The sequence below is a fragment of the Schistocerca americana genome, chromosome 1 (assembly GCF_021461395.2).
Source record: "Schistocerca americana isolate TAMUIC-IGC-003095 chromosome 1, iqSchAmer2.1, whole genome shotgun sequence".
Taxonomy (NCBI): Eukaryota; Metazoa; Arthropoda; class Insecta; order Orthoptera; family Acrididae; genus Schistocerca; species Schistocerca americana.
The window spans coordinates 1,035,670,467-1,035,696,676 of record NC_060119.1 but is presented as its reverse complement, the minus strand read 5'-3'; the positions used below and the strand labels follow the sequence as shown (position 1 = coordinate 1,035,696,676).

At 41.3% G+C, this 26,210-nt stretch overlaps 1 protein-coding gene across 1 annotated transcript in view; it reads left to right on the top strand.

Annotated features, from left to right (window-relative positions):
• The window catches only part of LOC124616784 (mediator of RNA polymerase II transcription subunit 4), a 70,930-nt gene that overhangs the window by 35,705 nt on the left and 9,015 nt on the right, over positions 1 to 26,210 (top strand). Inside the window, exon 4 of the mRNA XM_047145196.1 lies at positions 12,703 to 12,822. Within this exon, the coding sequence (XP_047001152.1) occupies positions 12,703 to 12,822 (120 nt within the window). The remainder of the gene's footprint in view (positions 1 to 12,702; positions 12,823 to 26,210) is intronic.

Genomic DNA, 26,210 nt, shown 5'->3' with positions numbered 1-26,210 from the left:
ATGGTGGTGATTCTTGATCAGCAGACTAGTACAGTAGTGTACGCTCTAGTTAGCTGGATACCTAAATTTGGTGTGCTTGATACCTCAATTACAAATCACAGTACGAATTTTATATCTGACTTGATGAAACAGTTACATTGTGTACTTCGTATCCAGAAGTTACAAACAAGCTTATTCCATTGACAAACCAGTGGTAGAATGGAGTGAGTGCATAGAACCATCTCTAAAATGTTGAGTTATTATGACAAATTGCCTGTTGGCTCCTGTCTCAGATTCTTTTTCTGACATTCCACCAGCACGAGTGGCTGGCATTGTCAGAGCTTTACCCTCCATTGCTGGTGGCAGACTGGAGATGAGCTCATGGCTGCAGACTTTATATACTAGGCCCACCAACATCCAAGGGCTTTCCCATTGTCTTTACTGTTGTGGTTCGCCCATTGCTGCCTGTAACAGTCTCTTGCCACAGCATGGCAATCCAGGCTCCATTCACCTTGAGGCCTAATTTAGTGTGGCCCCTTCACCCCATCACAGCGATCAATCGCACTTTCTTCTTCCAGTCACCCATGCTGGCAAAATGTCAGAAAAATCATTAAACAAACATCAGCTGAAATTTACAAGACAGAAGCCAAGAAGCAGTTTGTCAACTAGTGGCCACAAAAGCATTGACAATTTTGTATTGTGCCTCTGCTGGGAAGAGATTCACAGATTGTACTGACACCTTGATCAACAATGAAAGAAGAAAGGGCACACATGTCCTCTCTCATGATGCTGGTATGAAGGCACTACACCCATGTTAGCATCTAGGTAAATGTATCCTGTATTCCCATGCTACAGGGAGTGACCATTGCAGGTTTCAATGGGAGAACCACTGCGGTAATGATGACAGAGATACCCTTGGACATTGGTGTACATGGTACATATAATCAGCAGCCATGAGCTCGACTACAGTCTGCCACACCAGTGTAGGGTGATGCGCATAAAGTACCATACACATTGAGACTGTGTTACAGATAATAACGTTTGGGTTTCATTATGTTATTCCTAAGTGCTATTTAATGCATTTGTCTGTTCCTCTTCAAGTGTATGTGATTTTATATTTACATTACTTTACCATAGGTCATTACATTTTTGGGTACAGGTTATCTCACAGTTGCTTTATTTTGTATACACATTTGTGAAGGAGGTAGGGTGTGATAAAAGTTTCTTTCCTCAAGTGGCAGAAAAGAGCTTGGCATTATTTTACCACGTAGCAACTATAGAAGTGAGTAAAGACAGAGCGAGATTGTACACATCGGTCCAACTACCAGTGGTAGGAATGAACACGAGATACCAGTGTCATATGGTTTACCCTTATCCTGTAAGATGGGGCCGATGAGTAACTGGGTACAAGTGACGACTCAAGAAGTATTAATAATTTCTGAACATGGAAATGCTCATGCTCTTATGTCACTAGGGGACCTTCAAGAGTGTCAATGGGAAAACATCATCGTTTGTCCAGCCAGAAGAGTGCAGACTGTTGTGCAGATACGCAACAACTGTTCCTTGAGCAAGCAGAAGCAATGAATTGCCAGAAGGAAATATTCACCCCGCAATCTCATTTTCAGAAGATAGGTTCACATTGGATCTACTCAGTTTTTGCAACAGACACCATGATCATGAAGTGCTAAGAGAATGGGAAACCTAAGGACATGGTAAAGTTCAAGTTAGGTGACAACAGTATCTTGCTGAACAGTACTACATTTGAGATAGCATGGATGAACTCCCATCTCCCAGCCACACTCATTGGTATCACAGTGCACAAACTAATCCACTTGTATTTACCAGAGAAACCAGTGGAAGTACTGCCAGCACAAAATCTACTTTTATCTTAACAACATCCTAAATCCTGACCTCACATACTCTTCAGATAAACTAGTTGCATCTCAGCAAGGGAAAATTTCCATTGTTCAAATGTTTCAAGACATTCTGCAGTATGAGGAGAACCAACATCGAAATGTTGTAACCATAAGCGTTAAGACCACCATTTTTGCCATGTTTCTGATACCAGTTTGGTTACTTTACATTTGTCTCAGGTGTAGAAGTGTCTGTCTCAGGTGTAGAAGTGTCCATTTTCTGGACCTACTAACGCATCAAATACCTGTTCATTGACCGACTTGCATAAACCAGAAAGCATTTTTTGAAATTTTTTGGAAGAAGGGAGTGTCCCAAAATAAATTCGGTGTGTGTGCCTAAATGCTGTGAAATTTTACCTGGCAAGTTCAGAGCCAAGAAGGGTAGCTTGAAGCCGGGGTCCGAGTCAGATTGTCAACATGGCGTACCACCATTGTAGCATAAGGCAAGGCACTAGGTAAGTACTGCCATGCAACCTCCAAGCAAGAGAAGCAAAGAGCAAACACCTCAGTACACCATAACAGGCCGTATGAAGCAACATTCTGTACCTCTAAGCATCAGAGCACCACTGCAGTAGTCAAAAGTTGCAAAAATACCCAAGCTCGGTGACCAAGTATAATTAGTGAACCACCACAGTGAGGCAGGGAGCGCTGATGAGACCAATAAACAAGGGCAAATTTGCTCATACCCTAAAGCCACCACACCTGAGGTGCAGGCTCAGCTCTTTAAATAATGGGACTTTCAGAGCTCAAGGACACATTTAGTTGTGTCATCATTCTGTCCGTCTCACCAGAAGCAGAGAGAATACCGATCTATTGAATATCAGTGAAACTACAACTGCCCCCTGCGGGTTTGGGGCCTAGAATAGACCCGAGGTATTCCTGCCTGTTGTAATAGGAAACTAAAAGGAGTCTCCTACGTTTTGGACTAAAAAGTTCTGGTCCCCTTTGAGGGTTCGACCTCCACCTTTCCAAATTCTAAAGAAGTGTGGGACTTCTGGAGAAGGATGCCTTATGCGGTGCATCATGTATACACCCTTGGCTGACACCTTCTGCACATATTATTGTAATGGAAATCTAACTGCACCTGTAATCCAGCCTTATAGGCAAGGATGTCTTGGAGAGTGCATACTTTACACCCATGATAATAATGGATCTTTTTGTACCTTATGTCTAACGTGGTAGCCAGTTGGTTGGGGGAGGGATCGTCATGCACGCTCTTGGTTGTAGCCCTCTGACAACACGGGGATTACACTGCTAATGCCTATGCTACAAATTCCTCACGTATGCCAAGGAGTAGATGCCCGTCTTCTTGGGGCATCAGGACTCTCAGCAATGGCCATCACGCCAGGTGGCCTTTGCTGTGGCTGGGTGGCACCCGTGGCAAGAGCCCTGATTGGAGTAGGTGGATGACCTGCTATGATGGGGATGAAGTTGTCTGCCGCTGGTGGTCAAATGGCCCCAGCAGTCTCTAAGTGAGAAAAAGGCCAGTACAATAATGACAGATAAGATCGCATATCGATCCCTTCCCTGGCTACTCCATGGAAGGAACGAGAGCTAAAGATCATGGACAGGTGTGTTCTCCTCATTTTGTTTGTGCCAGGTCTGATGAGGAATCCTTTTTTAACAACATAGCCTCTGTTTTTTTATAGAGAACTGAGAGGAAAAATTTGGGATAGTGGCAGGGATGTACAAAATGCAGAATGGGTCATTATTGATGAAAACAGCATCCCCTACCCAGTTGCGGGCGTTGCTCGCCTGTGACAAGCTGGGTGATGTGCCAGTTTCCATCACTCCCCATAAGAGCTTAAACATGGTCCAGGGCATTATATTCCATAGAGGTCTCCTCTTGCAGCCTGGTGACGAGTTGTACGCCAATATACAGCAGAGAGGTGTACTATTCAAGTCATTAGGGGTTCTTCCTGTTCCACTCACGTAGGGAGAATGGGAAGAATGATTGTTTGAATGCCTCTGTGTGTGTACAGTAATTATTCTAATCTTATCCTCACGATCCCTGTGTGAGCGATATACTGGGGTTGTAGTATATCACTAGAGTGAATGTTTAAAGCTGGTTCTTGAAACTTTGTTAATAAACTTTTTCAGGATAGTTATATCTGTCTCCAAGAGTATGCCAGTTCAGTTCCCTCAGTATCTCTGTTACACTTTCCCGTGGATTAAACACACCTGTGACCATTCCTGCTGCCCTTCTCTGTATGTGTTCAGTATCCTCTGTCAGTCCTCTCTGGTACGGGTCCCACACACATAAGCAATTTCTAGGATGGGTCGCACAAGTCATTTGTAAGCAATCTCTTTTGTATACTGATTGCACTTCCCCAGTATTCTACCAATAAACCGAAGTCTACCACATGCTTTATCCATGACTGAATCTGTGTGATCATTCCATTTCATATTCCTACAAAGTGTTACACCCAGGTATTTCTATGAGTACGCCAGTTCCAACAGTGACTCATTGATATTATGATCATAGCCTTTTTGTTTTGTTTTGTGAAGTGCAAAATTTTACATTTCTGAACATTTAGAGCAAGTTACCAATCTATGTGCCATGTTGAAATCTCATCAGGGTCTGACTGAATATTTATGCAGCTTCTCCCAGATAGTACTTCATCATAGACAACTGCATTTCTGCAAAAAGACTGGTTTTATTATTAATATTGTCTGCAACACCATTAATATACAACTTGAACAGCAAGGATCCCAACACACTTCCCTGGGGCACGTTGGAAATTTGGACACATGTCCTCTTGTAACACCAGCCCCACATGTTGGGACTGTGGACGTCCATCACACACAAACATTCCTTTTACTCCTTCCATTTGTGTCAGCTGCGGAGAGCACCATTTCCTCTGCTTGTGACTGCACTGTTTCTCAGAAAGAGCAGAAAAGAATGGAGTGTAAGACCCTGGACAAACCGATCTACACAGAGGCAAAAATACAGGGACGTCACCCACTCTGGCGATGGTCATCCTGCCAGCTGTGCCTCATATAGTGGGTCCTCAGGCGGCCTGTCTACGCCTGCAGTTTTGATGGTTAGGGGTGCTTCTCCTCCTGTTGATCGTCAAACATCTATTTTGGGAGCAACACCCCGCCAGCCATTGGGGACATCGGTCCCCATCCCTTAGATGGAGAAGCAACATTCTCCTACAACTCCTCTCACAAGGAAGTGGTCCCTCGGTGTGCTGCCTTCCAAAGATTCTGCTGCTTTGAAGCTGGACACCAGCCATTGGCTGAAGGAGCCACAAGCTGCTGGATGTAGGGCTTCACAATGATCATTGGTTCCTGAGACAAACTCAGAACAGCCCTCCCCACCAGAGAAACCAAAATAGAAGCGTGAGGACAGGAAAAAGAAAATGAGAAAAGGATGAAGAAGAAAGAGATCATGGGTCCCCCATACCACTGCTTCCTGCAAGTTCCAATTCTGAGGGTGAGGTGGAAATCCTAGTGTCCTCTGAGGACCTAGATCTCACCGGAACCTCAGAACCAATCAGTAAAGAGACCACAAGCCCTCAACAGGTTGTAGTAGGTGACTATGAGGCGTAAACTGTCTCCTTGGTCCCTTCATGCCTTCCCAAACTACAGAAAGTGTCATCCTCCAGTGGAGTTGCGATAGTTTTTTCCCCCCACTTGACTGAGTTACGACAGTTCTTGAGCATTGCACCTGCTTTCTGCATTCCCCTTCAGGAAACCTGGTTTTCAGCAATGCAGACCATGCTCTTTGTGGCTATCAGGTGTATTACAAAAATCGTAATGACTGTAACAGGGTCTCAGGTGGAGTATTTATTTATGTCCTTACCTCTGTCTGTAGTGAACCTGTGCTCCTTCATATACCTTTAGAAGATTTGGCTGACAGGGTGAGGACAACGCAAGCAATTACCATCTGAAAGGCTACTTTCCTCCAGATGCTGAAATACATAGAAGCTACACTAATTTCTGAACTCCCCACATTTTCTGATTTTGGGTGATATCAAGGCCCTTAACCCTTTGCGGGGTAGAACCAAGATCACAGGCCATGGTAAAGATGTTGAGAATCTGCTAACTAATCTTGACCTTTGCCTCCTAAATACATGTGCCCCCAATTGTTTAAAGTGTGGCACATGGCACATTCTTGGCTATTGATCTCTCAGTTTTCAGTCCTGGCCTTCTACCATTTATACACTGGAGAGTGCAAGACCTGTGTGGTAATGACCGCTTTCCTCTCTTCCTGTCCCTCCTTCAGCATCTCTCACCTGTACACTTGCCTGTTGGACTCTTACCAAGGCTAAATGGGATGCTTTCACCTCTTTCCACCACCGTTGGATCTCCATTGCATGCCAACTTCAGTGCGTTGATTCAGACTGTTACTACAACCATCATTTCTGCAGCTGAATCAACAATGTGCCCTGTTCCTAAGGTTGCCCATGGGAAAGACGGTGTCCCAGTGGTTGCTGGAAGTAGCTGCGGCCTTCAGAGATCGTAGGAAAGTCGTTCGACCTCATAAGCAGCACCCATCGATGGAGCATGTCATTGCCTTCAAACGGCTCTGTGCCTGGGTGTGTTAGGTAATTGAAGTAGGAGTGCTGGGAACAGTATATCTCCACCATTGGAACATGATCCTCTCTTATCCAGATTTGGATTAAGCTCAGGCGCCTTTACTTGACATCAGACCTCTACATGTATACCTGGGATTCCGCACATGGAGCTGTATATAGTGATGCAGACGCAATCACAGAGTGTTTTGCAGAATATTGTTTTCGAACCTCTTCATCCTGCCTTTCATACCCTAGAACAGTGGGTGGAATGACAACACCTGTCTTTTACTACATGCCATCCTGAGCCATATAATGCTCCATTCAGTGAGTGGGAATTTCTCAGTGCTCTTGCACATTGTCCCAACACAGCCCTTGGGCCAGACGGCATTCATCGCTAAATGATTAAACATTTATCAGCAGATTACCAGCACCACCACCTTGCCATCTTCAACTGCATCTGGAGCGATGACAAATTCCTGTTGCAGTGGCAAGAAAGTATCATCATGCCAATGCTAAAACCTGTTAAGGACTCGCTAGATATATTGACTCCTTGAGTCACAGGGCCTTCCAGCTCCGTCCCAGGGCAGTTTTCGCCGAGGTTTCTCCACCGTTAACAACTTAGTATACCTGGAGTCTGCCATCCGAATGGCCTTCTCCCACCATCATCAACTTGTTGCCATCTTTCTTGACTTGACAAAAGTCTGTGATATCACTTGGCAACACCACATCCTCACTGCATTACATGAATGGGGTCTCTGGGACCCACTCCTGATTTTTATGTGGAACTTTTTGTCGATTCACACCTTCAGAGTTTGAATCAGTGCTTCACACAGTTGCCCCCATATCCAGGAGAATGGGGTCCTGAGCGTCCTTCTTTTTAGTGGCCATTAATGTTCTGGCACCAGCTGTGGGGTCCTCAGTATAACGCTTCTTATCTGTTGATGACTTTTGCATTTCCTTTTCTCATCTACTATTTGTGTGGCTGAACATCAACTGCAAAGAGCCATACTGAAGGTGCAGTCATGGGCCCTCACCCATGGTTTTCACTTTTCTTGTGTCATACACTTCTGTTGCCATCGTACAGTTCGCCTGCACTTACAACTTTATCTTGATGACCATCTCCTTAACGTAGTAGACTCTTATCAGTTTTTAGGACTGGTTTTCAATGCCCGCTTAACTTGGCTTCCTCATCTTCGTCAGCTTAAGTAAAGTGCTGACAGCACCTTAACAGTCTTCGATGCCTGAGTCACACTGACTGGAGTGCAGATTGTCCTACACTGCTGCAGCTGTACAACACCGTTGTACAGTCCCTTCTTGACAATTGGAGTCTAGTGTGTGGATCAGCATTGTCCACAGCATTGCATATGCTGGACCTTTACACCACTGTGGAGTTCAACTTAATTCAACTTGCAGTGGGAGCTTTCAGACAAAGCCCTGTGAACAGCCTACTTGTGGAAGCTGGCGTCCCTCCATTGCAGATTGGGTGGCAGCGACTGCTTACCAATTATACTGTACACATTCGTAGCTCGCCGAAACATCCGAATTACTGTCTCCTTTTCCCTAACATGGCAATCCATTCCCCGCAATGGTGGGGATTACTATTGCAGTCTGTGTCCAATCCCTTCTCACTGAACTCAAGATTTTCCCCCTACTGCCTCTCCTCTGGGTTCACTCGGATACCTTCATGGTGTATACCTCGACCACAGCTTTGTCTGGACCTATCACAAGTCCCAAAAGGCTCAGTTCATCCTGCGGCCCTCTACTGCCTGTTTCTCTCTATTCTTGACACGTTCCAGGGTTCAGAGGTAGTTTACATGGATGGATCGATGGTTGATGGGGGTTCAGAGGTAATTTACATGGATGGATCGATGGTTGATGGTCACGTTGTATTCGCTTATTCTCATGGAGGACATACTAAACAGCGCTCCTTGCCAGATGGCTGCAGTGTTTTCACTGCAGAGCTTGTAGCCGTCCCTCACGCTCTTGAGCAAATCCGTTCCCGTGTCGGGGAGTCCTTCCTCTTTTGTAGCAACTCCATGAGCACCTTACAAACTCTTTACCAGTGCTACCCTCACCATCCTTTGGTAATGGCCATCCAAGAGTCAGTTCATGTCCTCAAACAATGTGGATAGTCAGTGGTCTGTGTAGGGACCCTGGGACACATTGGAATCCCAGCAAATGAAATTGCCAACAGGCTAGCCAAAGAGGCTACTTGTAAACCGAGTCTGGAGATTGGCATCCCGGAATCTGATCTTTGATTGGTGTCACACCGCAAGGTTTTTGGCCTCTGTAATACAGAATGGTGCTTCCTGGTGTTGCTGCATAGCTTACGTATAGTAAAGGAGACAATGAATGTGTGGAGGTTCCCCATGCCAACCTCTCGCAAGAACTCCATTGTTCTTTGCCAGCTCCGCATCGGCCATACTTAGCTTACAGTTCATCTGCACTTACAACTTTATCTTGATGACCACCTCATTAATGTAGTGGACTCTTCAATTTCAGGACTGGTTTTCAATGCCCGCTTAACTTGGCTTCCTCATCTTTGTCAGCTTAAGTAAAATACTGACAGCACCTTCACATTCTTTGATGCCTGAATCACACTGACGTTGCGTGGACCCACTTCAGTGTCACTGTGGTTTACGCTTGACAATGGTCCACATCTTGTTGGACTGTCCTAACTTAGGTGCCCTGCAATGGACTTTTCGTCTGAAGGGTTTCTTTATCATTCTATTGAAGGGTGGGTGCCTTACCCTCATCTTCCAGGCCCTCACCCTTTGTGCATTTTAACTCTTCCTTGCTCCCTCTGGTGCTATCTGTTCACCTTGGTGGCCGTTCTTTCACCATCAGTGTTTCTCTTGCTGTGTGTTTTTTTACGCTGGGGTTTTAGTGTGATGCAGAATGGCTGGCCCATCCTTTTTTATTCTTGCGATCAGCCAGTCAAGGCCTTTGCTGTATTATTTTACTAACTTTTACTGCTTTTTTCCTTTTAGTTAATGTTTTCAATTTTGTTTTGATACTTCTGTTTTCTACTTCAGTGTGGTTATATACATAGTTTTATGCATTTTGTCCGTTCCGTGGATTTCAGGGGCCTGGAGTCCTTTGGGGTATGGTTTTAATCTGAGACCTGTGTGACTGAAAAAAAGGGACAGATAATCTGAAGAAAAAGGGACAGATATCTTGATAGCCCTTTAATCTCCAAACCAACCAACCAAGCCACGACAAGCTGATAAATACTGGGCTGCCTGCTATCTGCTTGCTGACTTCAGTGCCGAGATGCAGTCAACTTGATGCAATCTACAATAGTTGTGGTCTACCATTGCTGCCTACGGGTATGTCGCAAATGAGGAGAAGACTGGTGTGCAGCCAGCCTCCCACCCACCGAGGGGTCATTCATGAATGATCTGCAAGCTGTTATCTACACGCTATTCAGGCGTGGTGCGATCGCCCAGCTCTTGGCTAACTCTTGAACATCTGCTTCTTGGTAGACCCATGGTGGGTGACCAGGGCCAATCCTTCGCGACAACCAATATCGGGGCCACTGTTTCCCCGTCCTCTCACTGCCCCCCCCCCCCCCCCCCATGACAACACAATGGAATGCGGCACACTGACCTGCACCAGCAGTGATGCGTCGTGCTGATGAGGCATATAAGCAGCTCTTCACAGCATGTGCTGAGTCTCAGCTGCAGTATGATGTACTGTGGCAGCTTTAATGCTCTGATACCCATCTTGGCAAATAAATGTTATTCCAGATACCACTGTGTTACAAATGCAACTGGTGTAGCATTTGACCACTCTGACACCCGGGCTCTTTGACCTGTAGCCATGGCCGGACCAGGTTGCTGCACTGCTTTATCCATATTTTATGTAGGTTGTAGAATTTGGACTATGTCTATAGTTTTACATTCTGTGTGATATTCATATGGGTCAGTGGATATGAATGGAAATGAGAGTGAGTAACTGTGATTATAGCTGAGTTTGCATTTTTAAATATTTTTCACTTGCCTCCATTTTGACCATATTCAACTCAAATTGTTTTAGCAGGAGCATTAATAACCTTACTGTTGCATACAAAATTTAAGCAAAACTGTGTAGCTGTTTGTGATTAATTTTCAGATTTTATAGGTTTTCGTTATTGCTTTATTAAGTATACATTGTATGAGATCTCTGTTTTATTCTGCAGTTTCAGCTGAGGTGCTCTCATAGCTGTTGACATGATGACTTGTTTGTCTGTATTCTCTTGCAGTTACAGACATGATTGACTTGTTTGTCTTCAGTTGTTCATCTTTCTTTCTCAAAGAAGTAGTAGTATGTTTAAAATGTGTTTCAGTTGTGTACCGATTATTTTAATACTCACTAGCCACATTAAATACTACATTAATGAACATATTTGCTATGTTTATAACTCAGAATCTAAATAACATCGACCAGTTTCCTGCAAAATGCTGTTTAGCAGTAGATGCTTACGTCAGTGCCATGCCCTTAGAAATGAAAGTTGTTTCAAAAATTCAACATTTAACTGCAGTCTTTACTAAATATTAGTATCTCCCTATTCAGTCTATGTTTATGAAATATGTTTTCAGTGCTTTCATTATTTGGTGATGTAACAAAGTTTGTACCAAATACTTGTGGTGATGTAACAAAGCTTGTACCAGATACTACCTGTCAGTGTAGTGTATGCAAGCTGGAGACTAAAGTCTTAATCCATTATTGCTCGTGGATCTCATAATATTTATACAATGATGGAAAAGAAATAGTAACACCAGGAAGGAGTTGCACAACATAAACGAAATGTGGTAGGTGCGTTTCTACTTCTGAAAGATGATGTCTATTCAAATTTCACTCTAGTCACATGAGAGTGGCACTAGTAGCATCACTATGAGGATACAAATCAGTTTTGCTTTAAGTACTCGCTACAGAAATGGTCATGAGCATTAGTTACGTTTGAGATTGGACATGGTGAGTTGCTGTTAATCAAGAAAGCTTTTAAGGTGACAAAGATGCTATTATCAACACCTCCCTGAGTTTGAACAAGGTCATGTGATAGGGTTATGAAAAGCTGTATGTTCATTCTGCAATACTGCAAAAATACTTGGCAGGAATAAAGCCACTGTTCATGATTTCTGGCAACAGTGGTCATGAGAACATCCTGTCACAAAAAGGCTGGGCTCCGAATTGCCACAGCGCACAACCAGAAGGGAAGACTATCATGTTTGATGGATGGCTCTGGTGCTCCCATTGCATCTGCAGCAGCAGTTTGAGCGGCAGTTGGCACCACTGTAACACAATGAACTGTTACAAATAGGTTACTTCAGAGACATGTCCAAGCCAGATGTCGTGTAGAATGCATTCTACTGACCCCAAACAACTGCTGTTTGCGACTTCAATGGTGTCAAGTGAGAGCTCATTGGCAGGGTGGGGTCCCTTGTGTGCTCTGATGAAAGTTGGTACTACCTCATTACCTGTGATGGCGATGTATTGGTTAGGAGGAGGCCAGTTAGGAGCCTGCATCCAACCAATCTGCGTGCTTAGACACACTGGACCTACACTTGGTGTTAGGGTCTAGGGTACAGTTTCGTATGACAGCAGGAGCACTCTCATCATTATCCCATGCACGATGACTGCAATATTGTATGTAAGTCTGGTGATTTGACCCTGCTGTGCTGTCATTCAGGAACAGCATTCCAGGGTTTTTTCCTACAGGTTAACACACGCCCATGTACTGCTGATGTAACACAACATGCTCTGCACAGTGTTGACAGGTTGCCTTGGCCTGCTCGATCACCAGATCTTCTCCAGTCAAGCACATACGGAACATCATTGGACGACAACTTAAGCGTCATCCACAAAGAGCGTTAACTGTCTCTGTATTGATCAGCTGTGACAGGCGTGGAACTCCATCCCACAAACTGACATCCAGCACCTGTACAACACAACAAATGCTTGCATTCAACATTCTGGCAGTTACACCAGTTATCAATGTACCTGTGTTTCACATTTGCAATGGCTTATCATGCACACACATTAACCTTTGATCTTACAATCTTAATTACTTAATTATGTTACCTAGACAAATGTATTATCGAAATTTTATTACTGTGCATTAATTGCTTTCTGTTGATGCATCAGTGTTATTGTCTATTAGTTTATTCTTCCCAGCATTTGGTTCTTACTCCCATTTTGTTTGTACCATAATATTACTTTTCTTAGTTAAGGTTGAAAATAATTCTTTCAATGTTAATATAAATCCTAATGATTTTATATCGTTACATTTTTATTGGAAAAAAAAGATATAGAAATGCGTCTTGGTTTCCTTGGAAGACTGAGTGATCTACCCATGAATGGTCATCTTATGCAACAACAAGGAAGTCTCTCTGATCTCCACAGGGGAACGCATGCAGCTGGTGTTGGTAAGTGCTTTTTATAATATACATGCTTATCCTAAGCTTAGCGCAATAAGTAATGTATGTAATTATAGTAGTTGAAGTTGTTATTTAATTTATCCTCTAAATTTCTCAAGATAAGAATAGGAATAAGAATAATTAAAGTTACTTAATAAACTACTGATTAAATATCCTCTAAATCTCTCAAGATAAAAATAGAAATAAGAATAAACAAAGCTACATAGTAAATTACTGATTAAATACTTAGTAAAATCAGTATTAGAAAGTCAGGAATTAGGCAATTTTGTCCTTTTTCCTTTAAGAGGTTATCATCATTGGACTGGTTCTAGTATTATTTTCTTTTTTCCTTGGTAAGGCAGTGAAAAAATCTTGTTTCTGTCATTACTCAAATACTGAATGTGTTACTAATTAACAGTGCCACTGCAGTATTATAATTTTTCATTGAATCATTTCATTATATTACGCTTAGGTAAAATGTGCATCCTTGACCTTTTTCCACATGCCAGAGACCCTTCCTTGCAGCATCCTTGGAATACTATTTGTGTAATTTATACCACACTCTTCCCCATTTTCCTAAAAATTTTCCTGCTTCAGCAATGATTATGTATATGTAGCACATACTAGTGGAAATGTTCCTTACCTCATGTCCTTGTAGAATTTTGTTATGAAAACAAGGAACTTCACAGGTTCTAGAAAGATGAGTTGTGAGATCATGCAAAGTAGAGTGCCCAAAATTTCGAAGTAAATAAAAATATTTATCCGTAATACCTCTGAAGGACATTTTTAATATTGGTATCCAATGATTTGTATATTGGATGTATTCTACTTTAGATGTCGAAAATCGTTGTCGAAAGACATTGTGTTATTTAAAAAGAAAGGATGTTGTTTGCTTAGCTGCAAACTTGAGTCTCTTTTCATCAGAAAATTTCACATTTTAAAATTAAATTACACTTGATATTGGCAAGCAAGATTTACTTTCCTGTCGTCATATCAGTAACTTGTGGATTTTAAAGATTCTCTAACTTGTCGTTCCTTAACCAAGAGAGGAATCAGGAAAAAGAAATGATACTGTATACATGTAGATTCAGTTAAACAACATTTTTGCAAACACTGAATCAAGAAAGAGACAAGTAGCAGGGAAGGAGTCTAAAGCAGAAGATATTAAAACTGTAGGCTATAAGTAATAATACTACATACTGCACTGGAGATGAAATAAATCAAGTAATATACGTTCTGGTGTGTAGTATCCGAATCTGCATTTCAAAATGTTCTAGCTTGTAAGATTTTTGAGTTTTCAGGGGTTCTTGTTTTTTATTGTTTATTTTCTATATTTAGCTGTTTACTGTACTTCCGTCTAGGGCCTAAACAAAATGTTTATTAAGAAGGCATATAAATGATGTATTTGGCTGTACTGTTGGTGATCAGCATAATCACTTTGCACCTCATATAGCCTGCCTAACCTGTTCCACCACTTCAACCAAATCATTGGTGAACAAGGGGCCGCCAAGCCATGCCATTCAGCTTTCCAGTGGTGTGATGTGAGCCTAAAGATCATTTTTGAAGCTGTTACTTCCACCTCACAGATATTGCAGGGCATTCTAGCAAAATTAGACATAAAATAAAGGATGTAAACGTATCTCAGTGAATTTGCTGGTGGTGCGAAATGAAAGGCTATCTTTTCCTATCTGTAAATTTCAAGCTACAGGTGGTTTACAGAGTGGATTCAAAAAATATTGCTGGTGTTGTTTTTTGTTTTCTTTTTTTGTTTTTGTGCCTATGGGGACAGCCGTAACTTGACTGCTTTACAGTCAGGGAACGGCCTTTAAGAAGATCTTAAGTATCTGGAAAGGAAAATGTGAAAATCGGTCCATCATTTTGCCTCCTATTCATCTTTAAGTTGGACCTTATGAAGAACTTTGGAAAAGATGTGGGTAAAGGAGGCCAGGTCTTCGATCATTTGAAAGTATAGTTTTCAAAATTGAGTGAAGCAAAGCTGAAAGAAGGTATATTTGTTGGACCCCAGCTAATAAAATTGATGAAAGATACAACTTTTGATACCAAATTCACAAATATCAAATTATCTGTTTAGCCATTTTTCAATGGGCAATTATGAAGGTCATTTTGGCAATTATGAAGGTCATTTTGGACAACAGAAGCAGTGAACACTATGTTTCCATTGTAAATTATCTGTTAGGCAGCTACAAGAACATGGGGTGTAGAATTTTGCTTAAAATTCACTTTTAACATTCTCACTTGAATTCTTTCCAGAACGTTTTGGAGCTGCAAGCAGAAAGTGGTTTGAGAACTTTCACCAAGATGTCTGTACAATAGAACAACATTATAAAAGTGGTACCCTCTGATGATGAGTCTTGTAAGGGGCAGTGGTGAAATGATAGACAAAAGTATCATCATCACATTTTTTAAATACTAAAGGAGATTAAAGTTGAAAATGTGTTATGAATTAATTTAGATCTTCTATTGGTGTCCTGTCCATAAATACCGATAAAATAGCATTGAGTTCTGAGTACTTGTTTCTTGTTTGTTTTACTTCTGTAAATGTTCGCAAGTACTGTCTTTGATTCCGCTATGTACCTGAGAAATGTGACGTTATACAGAAAAAATGATTATACCATTGAATTCAGCACCCCAAAATTAGTTGAATCCACCCATTCACAAACCAAATGCAGATAAAAGGTTTAAATTTGTTGACTAGTTAACCTGCCATAATTGGTAAGGGCAAAAATGAGGACTGAACTTAGCAGAATCTTGCAGGTCAGACGTAATTGAATGATAGAGAACACAAGACAAGAGAAATGGGAATTACAGGGGAAGGAAGAAGAGTAAAGTAGAAAAGGTAACTCTGAAAAGAATTGAAAGGATGTATGTTGAAGTAAAATCAGAAGAAATAACAACTAAGGTATATAGGGTTGGGAAGATGCCAAACAGGAAATATAGTTGGTCTCAGTTGAGCTTGGAAGTTCTGGTGTTGGGAAGGGGATTAAAAAAAAAAATACAAGCCAAGCATTTCGAGGCACCTGTGCCTTCAAACATTGCCTTAAGTGAGCACCCAGAGGGGCAGGAGGCAACAAAATAAAACTCATGGATTGAAAGAATATATGACATTATTTCAGTGATTGCAAAATCAAGTGAAATTTACAAAGAATTTGGCAGTTTGAGGCCACTTACTAGTGTGACATTGCACCCCTCTGGTCCAGATGCATGCTAGCTGAGGGAAGTTGGCTCACAACTGTTGTAACTGATCCTTGTTATCGTGGCTACTGGCACTGGGATGGAGTTGATGTCCTAGTTGGTCCCATACATACTCCATCAGGCAGAGATCTGGAGATCCTACTGGCTACAGGAATATCTCAACATCACAAAGACAGTTCATAAGGGCACGTGTCATGGGGAACGAGCATTTTCATATTGAAAAAGGGCACCAGTATACTGCCACTTGAGAGGTAACAGATGATGTCCGTGATGTGCCATCAGTCACAACCATGCTTTACCTGAAGTCATACCCGATTGTTCCCCACACCATGATGCCAGGAGTCACACTGCTGTGCCTCCCCAAAATATTAGAAAGATGGGACCTCTCCCAGGTCGCTGCCATTTGTGTTGCGTTGTTCATGGCAGCATACGCATGGGACAATAATTCCCTCATCCAGCTGCCACACACCAACTAATGGTGTGGGTTGAGACAGAAAGTTGAAGGGAATCCAATATTTGTTCTTGGATGACAGGTGCAAATGTGAAGGGGTTAAGATTTACTTGGTGCACAATAGGGTGAACCACCTTTGCTGTGATCAGGAATGGTTGACAGAAACCTTGACAGCAAATATGCCTGCCATAATGCAGTCTGGTCACTGTCACATCCAAATTCCCCATAAATCTGGATATTGCATGATTCAGTCAGTCAGCCAAATGGAGACCCACAATGAGGCTCCTTTCAAGATGATAACACTATCCCACATGAGAGTACATGGCATCTCCATGTCCTTCACAGTGACTATACTGCTGGCACCCCTTATAACCCCTATAGGACCTGGAAACAACGGTCAAAATACCTGACTATTTCTTCTGGGTGCTTTCTTTTTTCTTTTCTCTCTCTCTCTCTCTCTTTTTTTTTTTTTTTTTTTTTTTTAAGGCTGTGTACGTACTCTTCATGTTAATTGGTGGAGCACAAGATTTGTCTTGCTCGTTACCCTGCCAAGATACCTTGTGCGTCAAGTCATAGCCATCGCCACCTTTTTCTTGTGTCTAATTACTTTTGCTGTCCAGACAGGGTTTTTTAAACATGGGAATAGATTACTGTGCGTTGCGTACTGTGCATTTGGTAATTCCCTGGCATTAGGATAATTAATCAAGCAGATGCCTCAGTCAATGTTTGCTGTTAGTAAGTCACGTAGTAGCCATACTCATAGGGGAACTTGTCAGGTACCCAGTTAATGTGCATAACCAAAGATGTTTGTATGGATTGTAGTCTTTTTGTAAGGTTGGCAACACATTCATGTCATGGTATAAGCTCGGACATAGGCTTCACTGGTAGTGGTTGCAGGCATGTTGGGAGATGGGATTCATCATTAGTACAATTAAAACAGAGAAATTAAACAATTATATTAATTATAGTTAAATACACTGTACTTACCAATATCACAGAAGGTGCTGGAAATGTTTTCCTCTTTCTAGAAGGCATAGTTCAAACTCATTAACATTTATTTGTGAACACCTTTTATCAATGTATCACGTATAATCATATGCAGATAATCGATTTTTCTCTCTTCAGTTCATCTATTGCTGTTGGGTTATTTTGATATACAAATATTTTAGATGCACCCCAAAGGAAATAGTCGGGCGAAGACAGATCTGGTGAGCGCAGGGGCCAGAGACCTTTTGTAATTACTCTATCTCCAAAGATTTCATCTAAAAATCATAGGGACTGGTGCCCCGTATGCGCAGTAGTGTTGTGTTGTTGGAAAAGAGAATGATTGATGTCATTTTCATTCAACAGGGCAATAAATGGATAAATTGTCTGGGAACCATAGACATCGGAAGTGATGGTAGTATCAAAAAAGATCAGCGTATAATTCACGCACGTGTTATGGCAACCCACACTACAATTTCCTCTGCATGCAGTGGGGTTTTCTGATGACCGAATTTGTGAATTTTGGTAGTTGGTCTAGCCAGGTAGGTGAAACCAAGTCCCATCAGTGAAAAAGGCCTATCTAAAATACCAACTCCACATCAGTTACCAAATTGCTGAAATAATCATTTCGCATGGTCCATACAATATAGTTGTTGCACTGCAGTAATATTATGCAGATATATCCACAGTTCCCCCCATGAACCATGGACCTTGCCGTTGGTGGGGAGGCTTGCGTGCCTCAGCGATACAGATGGCCGTACCGTAGGTGTAACCACAACGGAGGGGTATCTGTTGAGAGGCCAGACAAACATGTGGTTCCTGAAGAGGGGCAGCAGCCTTTTCAGTAGTTGCAGGGGCAACAGTCTGGATGATTGACTGATCTGGCCTTGTAACAATAACCGAAACGGCCTTGCTGTTCTGGTACTGCGAACGGCTGAAAGCAAGGGGAAACTACAGCCGTAATTTTTCCCGAGGGCATGCAGCTTTACTGTATGGTTAAATGATGATGGCGTCCTCTTGGGTAAAATATTCCGGAGGTAAAATAGTCCCCCATTCGGATCTCCGGGCAGGGACTACTCAAGAGGACGTCGTTATCAGGAGAAAGAAAACTGGCGTTCTACGGATCGGAGCGTGGAATGTCATATCCCTTAATAGGGCAGGTAGGTTAGAAAATTTAAAAAGGGAAATGGATAGGTTAAAGTTAGATATAGTGGGAATTAGTGAAGTTCGGTGGCAGGAGGAACAAGACTTTTGGTCAGGTGATTACAGGGTTATAAATACAAAATCAAATAGGGGTAATGCAGGAGTAGGTTTAATAATGAATAAAAAAATGGGAGTGCGGGTTAGCTACTACAAACAGCATAGTGAAGGCATTATTGTGGCCAAGATAGACACAAAGCCCATGCCTACTACAGTAGTACAAATTTAAATGCCAACTAGCTCTGCAGATGATGAAGAAATTGATGAAATGTATGATGAGATAAAAGAAATTATTCAGGTAGTGAAGGGAGACGAAAATTTAATAGTCATGGGTGACTGGAATTCGTCAGTAGGAAAAGGGAGAGAAGGAAATGTAGTAGGTGAATATGGATTGGGGGTAAGAAACGAAAGAGGAAGCCGCCTGGTAGAATTTTGCACAGAGCATAACTTAATCATAACTAACACTTGGTTCAAGAATCATAAAAGAAGGTTGTATACCTGGAAGAATCCTGGAGATACTAAAAGGTATCAGATAGATTATATAATGGTAAGACAGAGATTTAGGAACCAGGTTTTAAATTGTAAGACATTTCCAGGGGCAGATGTGGATTCTGACCACAATCTATTGGTTATGAACTGCAGATTGAAACTGAAGAAACTGCAAGAAGGTGGGAATTTAAGGAGATGGGACCTGGATTCTGTAGAAATGTTGGAACACGTGAGGCAATACTAACCTTAAGACTTATCTTAGAAGAAAGATTAAGAAAAGGCAAACCGACGTTTCTAGCATTTGTAAACTTAGAGAAAGCTTTTGACAATGTTAACTGGAATACTCTCTTTCAAATTCTGAAGGTGGCAGGGGTAAAATACAGGGAGCGAAAGGCTATTTACAATTTGTACAGAAACCAGATGGCAGTTATAAGAGTCGAGGGGCATGAAAGGGAAGCAGTGGTTGGGAAAGGAGTGAGACAGAGTTGTAGCCTCTCCCCGATGTTATTCAATCTGTATATTGAGCAAGCAGTAAAGGAAACAAAAGAAAAATTCGGAGTAGGTATTAAAATTCATGGAGAAGAAGTAAAAACTTTGAGGTTCGCCGATGACATTGTAATTCTGTCAGAGACAGCAAAGGACTTGGAAGAACAGTTGAACGGAATGGACAGTGTCTTGAAAGGAGGATAAACATGATGAACATCAACAAAAGCAAAACGAGGATAATGGAATGTAGTCAAATTAAATCAGGTGATGCTGAGGGAATTAGATTAGGAAATGAGACACTTAAAGTAGTAAAGGAGTTTTGCTATTTAGGGAGCAAAATAACTGATGATGGTCGAAGTAGAGAGGATATAAAATGTAGACTGGCAATGGCAAGGAAAGCGTTTCTGAAGAAGAGACATTTGTTAACATCGAGTATAGATTTAAGCGTCAGGAAATCGTTTCTGAAAGTATTTGTATGGAGTGTAGCCATGTGTGGAAGTGAAACATGGACGATAACTAGTTTGGACAAGAAGAGAATAGAAGCTTTTGAAATGTGGTGCTAGAGAAGAATGCTGAAGATAAGGTGGGTAGATCACGTAACTAATGAGGAGGTATTGAATAGAATTGGGGAGAAGAGAAGTTTGTGGCACAACTTGACTAGAAGAAGGGATCGGTTGGTAGGACATGTTTTGAGGCATCAAGGGATCACAAATTTAGCATTGGAGGGCGCCGTGGAGGGTAAAAATCGTAGAGGGAGACCAAGAGATGAATACACTAAGCAGATTCAGAAGGATGTAGGTTGCAGTAGGTACTGGGAGATGAAGGAGCTTGCACAGGATAGAGTAGCATGGAGAGCTGCATCAAACCAGTCTCAGGACTGAAGACCACAACAACAACATCCACAGTTCTTTGGTTACTGTTTTAGCTGCTGTTGTACAAGAGATTTTATCCATGTGTGACTATTTCTTCACTGATTTTGCTGGGTTCCACAATTTGCCCTCTGTTGGAGTCTTGTCAAGCTTCTGTTCAGGGTTATTCCACGTCAAGGGGACCAAAGGGTCCCCACTCGCCCATCTCAAAATCTAATGAAGTTTGGTGTGAAGGTTCTATACGGTTTTTGATGCTTATATACCAAATTTCAGTCCAGTATCGTTAGTGGTTGAATTTTTAGGGGCTTGTAAAGAGAAGTTACTCATCTTCGCATCACATACAAAGATGCAAATGTGCCAGATTTACTAGGCTTTTTTAAAAGTTCCAGCACTTACTTGGTCATTTCCATTAATATACATAGACAACTTTTTGTGTTGAATCACACTGTGGCAAAAATTTGGGATTTAGCCACACCTAAATATAGATACAAGCCTCTAAAGTAGCTAAAAAATTCGACGTGCTATTCTGAGAGCCAAGGTTTGACCGTCCACTGCTACTTTTCATATGAACCTATCACAGTAAAACATGAGAGGGTTATTCCTACATGTGATGTCTATGTACAGATCAAATTTAACTAACATTGGATGCCTAGAAGAAAAGACATGCATCTGCAAAGTTGGTCAAAATTTTCTATGTGCAAATTTTAGGGTATTTTTGGGGGGCAATATGTCAAATGTGTCTTGTTTAATCCTCTTTTTCTTGCCACAGCTTGAAAGAGCATGCTTTAAGCTTTCAAAGCCATACTGTTTAATTTCTGGACCTTGCATATTGATGAGTAAGAATACCTATTCAAAAGTAGGGAAAATGGATTATTGGTAAATACAAAAAATTAATACAATTTGAAATTGTAAATCAAAAAATGTTTAATTATAGTGTCTTTTTAATAGTATTCGTATTCTTGAGGGAAAAAACCTTGTTTCACAAAGCCACTAGCATCCAGCGCATGTTAGTCTGTCGATTATTTATATGACTTTGAAACGTATCCCTGTTGGTTTTTTAACATTTTTGAACACATTCTAAGTTGATTTCTGAATGTATCGTTAGTTGATTTGTGAATGTGTGCATAGTTACATGATGTCTCTGTCAGGGGAATCCTCGCCGCATGTAGAAACAAACATCCTTCAGACAAAAGGGGCTATACGAGCTGAGCGGAGTAAGGCCGAACGGATGAATGCCAACCACTGTCTGATTGTGTGGTTGATAGGGTTTGCAAATGATCAGCATTGTTATAATTACTAGCAAAATCCATAGATTCAGCCTACTGGAGTGGAAATCAACGAATAACAAGTAAGAAAGATTACGTATTATCTTCTCGGTGTATCCAAGAAAAAGAAATTTTGAGCGAAAATTTTTGGCCAGATCGCTATACTAGTAAGGGCCAGTTGTACATTCCCTGGCTAGCAGCTGATTAAGTTCTATTCTGGAAGAAGCGCGAAAAACGCGTTGTACGAACGTGTAACAACACCTAACCGGAGAATAGTCGCAGGATGACTAAACTGGTGATTGCGGCAGAGTTAGTGAAGTTAACCGGCGATTAAGCTTTAACATTGGCAGGAATAGTTACAGCGTTAGTGATAATAAGACTGTTTGTTAGAAAGAGGAAGGAGAAGAAACGGGGAGATCACACAAATTATGGAACAATATGATGATTCGAAGTTTAAAAATTTCGTACTACTACTTTTCTATCTAATGCTTGAGAAACTGGAGTGTATGAATGAAGTGTGAAACTATTTCCTAACGTAAAGCTTTTTGCTTGTAGTAGTCGTAATAAGCATTTTATATTGGTACTTCGTGAATTATATTTAGTCGTTACAAAAAAGACCGTTTGTGCCAAAACAGTCTTGTTTATTTGGTGTGTATTACAATTTTTGCAGTATTAGAAAGGCTTATTTTTTTATGTAACAGACAGTGACAAAATAGATGTAATCAGATCGGGAAACCACACCAGTCTTGGGTCGTCTTTGTATTAACAGCTTTTTCAGTGTTAGACAACGATATTTCGATTTTTCATGTAGCAAAACGTTTGACGAACTTTGATGAGGTAATAGATTCTTTAGTAGAAAGGAAAGCACGCCATGTAAAGCTGTAGCAAGATTAGAGAGAAAAAATTCTAGCAGCTAAGGATTGAAGAAATGTGTATTGTCTTGCTTGTCTCATGTCTTTATTGGGTTTATGTAACCTGTATTTAATATTATGTCGCACAAAGCAGCAAGTACTTAGCTGATAGGGAGTAAAGAGTACAAATTTTCTGAAGAGTTCGTTTTTGGAAAAAAAAAAAAAGAAAAAGAGGGACAGGATGTCAAACCGGCCAACTATAAGCAGGAGAGGCACCACAGGACATTTTAATTTCCACTGTCCTGAATATGGTGTGATGGCATCCATTACAAAATACACTTTTCAATTCCAAAGAGCGAAATACAGTGACGTGCGACAGAAGAATGCTGTGAGAGGAGGCGACGCACTACACTTTGGCACACTTACCGCCAAATAACATGTCTTACATTTCCTCGAACACATATGTTTTATGCATCAGACTCTTCAGAAAGATCTGCGCTACAAAATGAACATATTTTTGGAAATTCGATTTTTTTCTAATTATTGACGTCCTATCTCAAATGCTCGAGGGAGTGGCGGTGTATTGCCCATGTTCGGAAATAACGTAGATCCGAGGCTGATGGGCAGAGCAGTCTGAGTTACAATGAGGGAGTGGTTAGTCTCCACGTGACCTGTGTTTACATTTAGTGATTTTGCTGTTTCCTCTTCGTTTAGTGCTCTCATGTCAAATAAGAACAAAACATTTCTGTGGTCGGGAGCTATCAAGTGAATTAAAATACATTCACATAATTATGGAAGGCTGAAATGTGTTGCCGGCCGCGATGACCGAGCCGTTCTAGGCGCTTCAGTCCGGAACCGCGCTGCTGCTACGCTCGCAGGTTCGAATCCTGCCTCAGGCATAGATGTGTGTGATGTCCTTAGGTTAGTTAGGTTTAAATAGTTCTAAGTCTAGGGGACTGATGACCTCAGAGCCATTTGAACCATTTTTTAAAAATGTTTTATTAGTTGCAGATTTTATTTCCACCTTTCTGACAGTCAAGCATTAATTGCCTTGCGGAACAATGAAGTTATTTTTGTCGGTTAGCTGAAGAAATTTCCTTTTATTAATCTTTCCCGCTGAGGCAGACAATATATTTGAAACGAAATGTTTAATTCCACACACTATTCGCTGCATTTCAAGTGCTCGTTTTCAACTTCTAGCACGTATAGCATTAAGCCATAATAAAGAACCAAACTTGAGATAACTCCAAGAAAATTTACATCCCAAAAACCACATTGAAAAGTATATCATCAGGTAGTGGCCTACTTCACTGGGAATCTAGACATATGAACGTGCACTTTAAATATGCATTTTAAATGTGCACATTTTAGTATGGGTCACGAAATTCCGATCCTCTTGGAGTATCCTCTGATGTCTTGTTTCTTTTATGACATAATGTAAGATCTTTTAATGTTTTACACGTACGAACATACAGGCTCCCTGCAACATCGTAGCTGTGCAAGCGCGGTGGCGCCTGTCATCTGACGCTCTCTGGCAACTGCAGAAATGAACCTGTTTCTAACAGGTCGCGGGAAAATATTCCGAATGGTGGTTTGAAAAGCGTTACCATCAAAGTAAATTTCCTTTTACGGATCTTGAACTATGTGCGAGAATGTACGCTGAATTTCTTAAATCACAGAGCGTTTGACTCTCATTTAAAAATCAGATCTTTGATGACAAGCCATTTAGATGAATTTTGAGCCCAGAAGATCAGATATTTATGTCGTTATTAAAAATTTTACTGGCACATTTGTGTGATACATCTTAAATTGTAATACGCGCATAAAAGACCAACATTATGTGTGGAAGCTTAGCTTGTCTTGCAGCGTATTAATTTTATAGGCCAATATTATATGTGAAAGCTTTGCGTTTCGTGTAGCAATACTACATATATTAATTTAAACCATTAACTTTTTCTGTTTGTGTCTTCGCACTACTTAACAGTGATGTTGCTATTGGCTGACTACATCACGTGTCCTAAGCTCTGAATACCCGCTGTCATCAGCTGATGAGATCACATGACATGAGCTATGACTGGCTTGCAAAAGCGCATCGCAATCTCGATTTCAATGCTTCGGAAAGTAACATGTGGTGTTTGGTGAAATTCGAATTTATACTTTCGTAATATGAAAATATCTAGTGTACATGTTGCTGCACATCAAAGATCTTCCCAAAACGTGTTTTTCTCCCTGTGTTTAGCTTTCTAAAGCGCCAGGAAATTCTACACCCGAGTATAAAACCATAGTCATTCAAAGGACTGATAAGTTATACAGTTCCGAGAGAAAATATAATGTCAGGGGAAAAGTATGTTTTCACCCAGGAGAAAGCGTATTTTTAACCGAGAAATCCGGGAAATTTATTTCCTTGTCTGCGTATACACCCTGATTAAGCTCCACAGTTAATTTTTTTTAGTATATAAATCAGTTTCAAGCATTAATTTAACATATGCCATAAAACAAGTATAACACACAACACAGCAAACTTGCAAAACAAAAACTCTAAAGAGTCAGTTCCATTTTTGGTTAAATAGTTCTACAATTTTGTCAAGGACAGATTGAGGAAAACTATTGTCTTCCTGATGATGCTGGTGATGGTGCTTCTAAAGTTATGCAAATACGAGGGCGGTTCAGAAAGTAACCTCCGATTGGTCACAGTGCGGGTTGTGGGGGGAGTAGCGACGCTATCTGTGCGTTCACGCACTCGACAGGTCAGTCGGCATCAAGCCGTGGTCGAGTGAACGTCGTACCTGCGCTAGTTTAGTTTTTGTGGCAGTTTGAAATGTGTGCTGCAATAGAAAACCCCGCCAAATGTGAAGTGCGTGCTGTCATAAGGTTTTTTACAGCCAAAGGATATTCTGCAGCAGCTATTCATCGTGAGCTTTGTGCCGTGTACGGACCAAGAGTTATGAGTGAAGGAGTTGTCTGTGAATGGGTACGTTTATTTAAAAGTGGACGAGAAAACGTTCATGATGAAGAGAGGAGTGGTAGACCATCATTGGTGACTGACGAACTCGTTCAGACAGTTGATGCAAAAGTTCGTGAAAATCGGCGTTTCTCAATGTCGGAGTTGTCTACTGGTTTTCCACAGATTTCTAAGACTCTCTTGTACGAGATAGTGACAGCAAGATTGGGTTACCGTAAGTTCTGTGCACAATGGGTCCCCAAAATTCTTACCGACCACCACAAAACTCAAAGAATGGCCTCTGCATTAGACTTTCTGTCACGTTATGAGGACGAAGGAGAACCATTGTTAAACAGAATCGTGACCGGTGACGAAACCTGGATTAAATACGTGAACCCTGAGACAAAAGAACAATCAAAGATGTGGGCACATTCAAATTCGCCTACCAAACCAAGAAAAGCCTCGCAAGATTTTTCTGCCAGAAAACTGATGGCAACGGTGTTTTGGGATGCCAAAGGGGTGTTGTTGGTTGAATTCATGGAACGTGGTACGACAATTAATCAAGACGTGTACTGTGAAACAATAAAAAAGTTACAACGGGCTACAGAGAACAAACGCCGTGGTATGCTGACTTCCGGTATCGTTTTT